The sequence below is a fragment of the Gastrolobium bilobum genome, unplaced genomic scaffold, assembly GCF_033153095.1.
Source record: "Gastrolobium bilobum isolate Gb01-03AN ecotype WA unplaced genomic scaffold, APGP_CSIRO_Gbil_v1 utg32295, whole genome shotgun sequence".
Taxonomy (NCBI): Eukaryota; Viridiplantae; Streptophyta; class Magnoliopsida; order Fabales; family Fabaceae; genus Gastrolobium; species Gastrolobium bilobum.
The window spans coordinates 3,915-9,397 of record NW_026896008.1 but is presented as its reverse complement, the minus strand read 5'-3'; the positions used below and the strand labels follow the sequence as shown (position 1 = coordinate 9,397).

Below are 5,483 nucleotides of genomic sequence, written 5' to 3'. Positions count from 1 at the left end.
ATTATTTTACCAAAATAACCCCACATTTACCTTTTGATTCAAAAAGTATAATGAACGTTATTCACCGGATAGAAGAAACAGATCTGGGTATCGCTAGTACCTTCACCACATGTTTACCTCCTGCACTGGCAATGTGCCTCGGGGGCTATGGACACCTTCACGAGAAACTAAGCTTTTTAAGTTGAAGTATGATTCAAATGTGCAAATTATTTTCCAGGATACTAACATAGTAACAACAGAGGACCACCCTATGCATATTCATGGGTTCCACTTCTTTGTAGTTGGTGCAGGTTTTGGTAACTTCAACCCAGTAACAAATCCCCTGCAAGGTTTAACTTTGTAGACCCACCAGTGAAGAACACCGTAGATTCATGAAGATCGTACAAAAAAAGCAAGGTTAATTTGGTCCAGATAATTGTTGTTTCTTTTTACTTCTTCCTAGGGCAAAAATTAATTCCATCTAATCCATGGACTTTCTGGGATGATTGTCGTACAGAACTTTACACACAACTGCAAAAATCGAAAGAAAAAAAAAAGTTATTGAGGAAACTTGTTCCTTTTTTGCTACCAAACGTCATATTATAATTTTCCATAGCATGCTCTCCCAGGAATTGAAATATAATCTTGATACCAAACGCACCCTTAGCTTCTTATTCGGGAAAATTTTTTTTGTTTTGTTTTTTTTATACCAACAGGTATCTGAAATCCTAACGAGTCCAACTAATTTGATTTTGAATTTGTGTCCCTTTACCCTACTCAGGAATTGCGATTAGAAAATTTTTATTTCCTATACCATATTAATGTAACATTGAGGTTAGAATTCATAACCTCGACACTAGCCCATTTTAAATGGCTTTACAGATGAAAAATCTATAACTTCTGGAAAGAATTAAACATTGAAATTAGCTCCGTCCATACAAACTCATCCAATTAATTTCTTCGTGAAATGAGATCTGAGAATAGAACAAACTGGTAAAATAAAAAAGGGGTAACTATACAAACTTCCGTTATAGAAACGTTTCTTATTTGAAAATTGTACTTGCAAGTACAATTTTTCATCAATATTGCTATCTGCCCATTCTGACCAGTGCTCCCATAAGAATCTAAGAATTGCTGGAGGGACATCCTACAAAGACAGAAAAATGAGCATGAGACAACTAGTACATGGAACAACATATTTGCAGTTTATAGACAGGAAAAGAAACAAAAATCCTAGAAGCTGGTCTATAGGCCTTTGCTTCTTGAAATTGATTTATAGCATGGAGGAGACCTTTCTAGATAACAAACGCATTTAGTGCAGAATAAAGGTTAAAACAAACTTATTATTTAGAATGAAATTACATTTATAAAAAGGAAAAATAAGACCTTTCAGCGATGTGAAAAGGAAACCAACAAGGATGCTATATCTGTGAAGGATAATTAAGTGTTAGAACAAGCCAAATCATGTTAATCTTTGTACCGGTTAGAACCCTGGAACAGAACCCCCACGTTGTAATTTTTTTTTATGTAGGTTACTATTAAAAATTCTTTTATCTTTGTATCGGTTTCTTCGCATCATACTCTTTTTATAAAGTCCTTCAATGAGATGTCTTTTCTCCTTTCCACATTCCCATTATCTGCATAAAATGCATCCAATGATGTATGACACCGGTATAATCTCCTGTACAAGAATAAAGAGTTGAACCCTGCAGAAAGGTGAATATCAGTGGTTTATAATCTTCCTTGTGATATTTTAAAAGCATAAAGCATAAATTTGCCTAGAATTAGAAGATAGATAAGAACCAAACCATCAAAAAATATAAAGGTCCTCGATGGTACTCTTTCTATTTGTCTCTTAGATTCTCACTGCATTCAAAATGCCCAATTCCAATTACTATAACATTAAATAGAAAACTAAAATGAAGTACCAAAAATAGATAATAAATCAATTTCAGAACCAGAAATTGCATATGAGGAGATTATACCGTATAGTAGTTGACCAAAGAACCATGCTTAGAGAAGAAACGGGCAACTAAGAAGGCAATGTCTTCTGCAGATCTTTGTGATGGTGGATCTCCAAATACTCTGTACCTGTAGTTGCAAATTACCAACAAATATTCTTAGTGCTTGGTGTAAGCAAAAACATGAAACCATGTCTTAGATTCGAGTGTCCTTCTATTTTCTTCATTTGTAGGACTCAAAAGTCTGACATATTTGGTTAAGGACAACAAGCTTCTTATCACAAGAAATAATGATAGTTGGTTATGTTGTCTTATTTTAAGTGTAACAAAATGTAGTCTGACATATTTATTGTTCACTAACGGTAAGCAAGGCCAAAGGGGTATACTTACTGAGCAGTCCAGTTTTCAGTCCAAATGGAAGGCTTATATGGTTTGTTTGGTCCTGTGAAGGTATCACCACAGTGCCTTCCATTGCATGCATTAATCTTCCAAATGAAGTAAGAATGGTCAGGTCAGAGGTAATATGCACTATCTCACTTGGAAGGAAAATTGTGCCTGAATAATTTCATGAACTTACCACTATCTCAATGTGCAGCACATTAATAGAGTGTGAGGAGTATATTTATAAGATTGAGCACTCTAGAAGAAACTAAATAGACTTTGGGAGAAGGATCATGTGGAAAATCAGAACCTGTGCCAAGATGATGGGGCCTCCTTGGGAAGCAAAGAGTTTCTCTTCTTTCATCTTGTCTATAATAGTTGATAAGTATTCTTTCATGTGCCTCTGCAAATAGGAAACAATATCAGTATCTTAAATTATGGCCTCTTTTTCCAGAAACTAGAAGCCAGCGAGTTATATATACAGAATAAAACAGGTTGATTACCTTGAAGGGTTCATTGTTTGAACGGAATATGATGTCAGGGACCTCTCTTAGCCAATATGGAAGTCCAATGATATATTAACATTGTAGGAAGCACATTATCATGAGAGAGAGAGAGAGAGAATAAACAATACTAAAAGGTAAGGGGAATACATTTTTTCTTTCATGTAATATAAGGTTATGAGACAATCTCAAAAAAATATTGATGTACCATGTTATTATGCAAAATCTGTTGTATGTTGTTTCTTTATAAACGTAATTGAGAACATGCATATGAGAAATAAGTTAATCTATAGCATACCCATGATTCCATTCAGCTTGGATGAAAGGTCCAACCCTGAGGGTCACATACATTCCTTTCTCATGACAGAGCTTAATGAACTTCACCAAATCATACCTGCCGTCGAATTGGAACTGCATAATGAAACAAACCAAGTCACAGGCTGTGACATTAGTCAGAGTTTTCAATTGCATGCAGTAGGTCGATCTCTGGTTCCAGAATTAATACATACCTTGCCTTTCTCAGGCTCATGAACATTCCAAAACACATAAGTTTGGATCAGGTTTAAGCCTCCACGTTTTGACTTATCAATAAGGTCTGGCCACATTTGCATCCCAATATGGAACTCTATAAATGTTCCCCTGGAAATATTCCTATATCAATTATGATTCAACAGTATCCTATACCAAACATGAAAATTATATCATGTTTGGAGAACTAACCAATTGATGAAGAAAAATCAATTGATGTGGATATTGGAAATACAAGTATGGCAGTGAACAGGGTCATTATCATTGAGAATTAGGTCTTACCTCTGCCTTTCAGTGGAAATACCAAACAAATTAAAAAAATTAAAAAATCTCTATATTATAAACTGTGAGGTTATGTGGAATTTCATTATTCTGTCAATCTGCAATGAATCAACAATCCAAAAATTTCAAAAAATATGCAGTTATACATGATAGCAAAGATCCACACATGGCATTGCAATAGTTAGGAATGCCAGGAAGAAGATAAACTTAAGTACTAGGTACCATGACAATAAATCAAGAATGCATGTGAAAACAATTTTCTAGATGTAGGCAGAAAATGAGTAACTGAGCACAAGTGAATCTTATTACTTGTCAAACCCAAGTGGGAAGCACACGTATGAATGGGGAAACTTCAACCTCAGCAAACAATTTTTTTTTTGTTTCCAGAATAATCCATATGATTGGGAACCAATATGCAGCTTTCTGAAAAAGAAAAAAAATGAGATATGAAACAAATTTTTTTAATCACAGTCCCAAGGGGAAAAACACAACTGATCAAAATATTTCATTTAAGTAGACTAAAACAGATTAGTTTCAAACAGTTTTTAAAAAACAAGATTTTTTTAGACTTCCAATTAGTTTGATTAAGGATTCATGAAACCCCTCCTAATATCAGTTCAGCACATCAATTTATAAAAATTAACTCTATCGAAATACCAAAAATATCAAGTTGCCGTGCACTTTCCTCTAAAAGTATAAATTACATATAAATAATGAAGAAAATTTTCTCTATTCCTTTCATCACCTTTACTAAACTACCCATTCGAAATTCCCAATTCTAGCAAGCAAACGTACAACCAAATTGATACATTACAAAAATCCACAAGTCCGTAATAAAGATTTAGCATTAGCAGCCAATAAAAACAACAAACCAATTCACAGACAACATCACAGTACAGAACTATTAAGCCAGAGATGTAAAGGGGTCTACAGTGTACACTAACTCCAAAGAGCAAAGGATGAAAAACACAAACAACAACATAGAATTATTAAACAACTCCAAACACCAATGTGGAATTTTTAAATGATAACAATTCCATATAACAGAATTGTTAGATAGAGAACGAGACTATTTGTAAGACTATAGGGGTACGTTTGGAGACAAAGGTTCAGAAAAAAAGGATATTAAGGGTTACTTTTTCATTTTTGGAATGGAAGTCATATAATGATTATAAACAAAACAAAATAAAATAAAGATAATTGGAGATTATATGCTAATATCTCCTTTTATTCCCCTCATTTTAAGAAAATTCTCAAATAATAGAATATTTTCTTAAAATGAAAAACTTACTCTACTCCACCATCCAAAGATACCTTAGTTACAGAGTATCATTCGGTTACTTCATCATTTATAAAACCAGAACACTTATAACAAAAAAGTCAACGAATATTTGGAAAGAAAAAAGGAATTGCGAAAACCAAGTACATCTGAATACCTTCAAGAGCGTAGCATATGTGACAGTATCCACACCACAACCCTTGGGGTTTTTCATCTCATGGAATATCCTCAGAGCTGAATCGATGACATTGCAATGAACACAAGCCTCCATGACCGCATTCATCACTATCGTGTTCAGCTTCCCAAAACGTTTCTTCGCAACTTCAACCTCATCCAAAATTTGAACCGGAAAAGATAAAAATCTCAAGTAGCAAAAGATAAAAATGAAAGTGTATAGATGAAAATGTCATCATCCTCTATAAAGAGGATGAAGAAATTACCCTACTGCATATCTCACCATCATTCTAACGTGGAAATACGCTTAGGAGATAGCATGAGAAGGAAGAAGTTGGGGAGGTGTGTAACATCCCCGTCTCGAGCCGGTTCAATTAACATACACATGATATAAAC

General features: G+C 34.2%; 1 protein-coding gene across 1 annotated transcript; it reads right to left on the bottom strand.

The window, feature by feature from the left end:
* Window positions 1-258: 258 nt before the first annotated feature.
* Window positions 259-5,184, bottom strand: LOC133297268 (beta-galactosidase 14-like). The gene is made up of 10 exons (XM_061496382.1): window positions 5,071-5,184; window positions 4,002-4,057; window positions 3,334-3,463; window positions 3,123-3,235; window positions 2,825-2,891; window positions 2,632-2,724; window positions 2,331-2,425; window positions 1,965-2,070; window positions 1,050-1,126; window positions 259-322 (listed from the first exon to the last, which is right to left on the bottom strand). Exons 1-10 carry the CDS (start codon window positions 5,182-5,184, stop codon window positions 259-261), a joined length of 915 nt encoding a protein of 304 aa, XP_061352366.1.
* Between the last annotated feature and the right edge of the window lie 299 nt (window positions 5,185-5,483).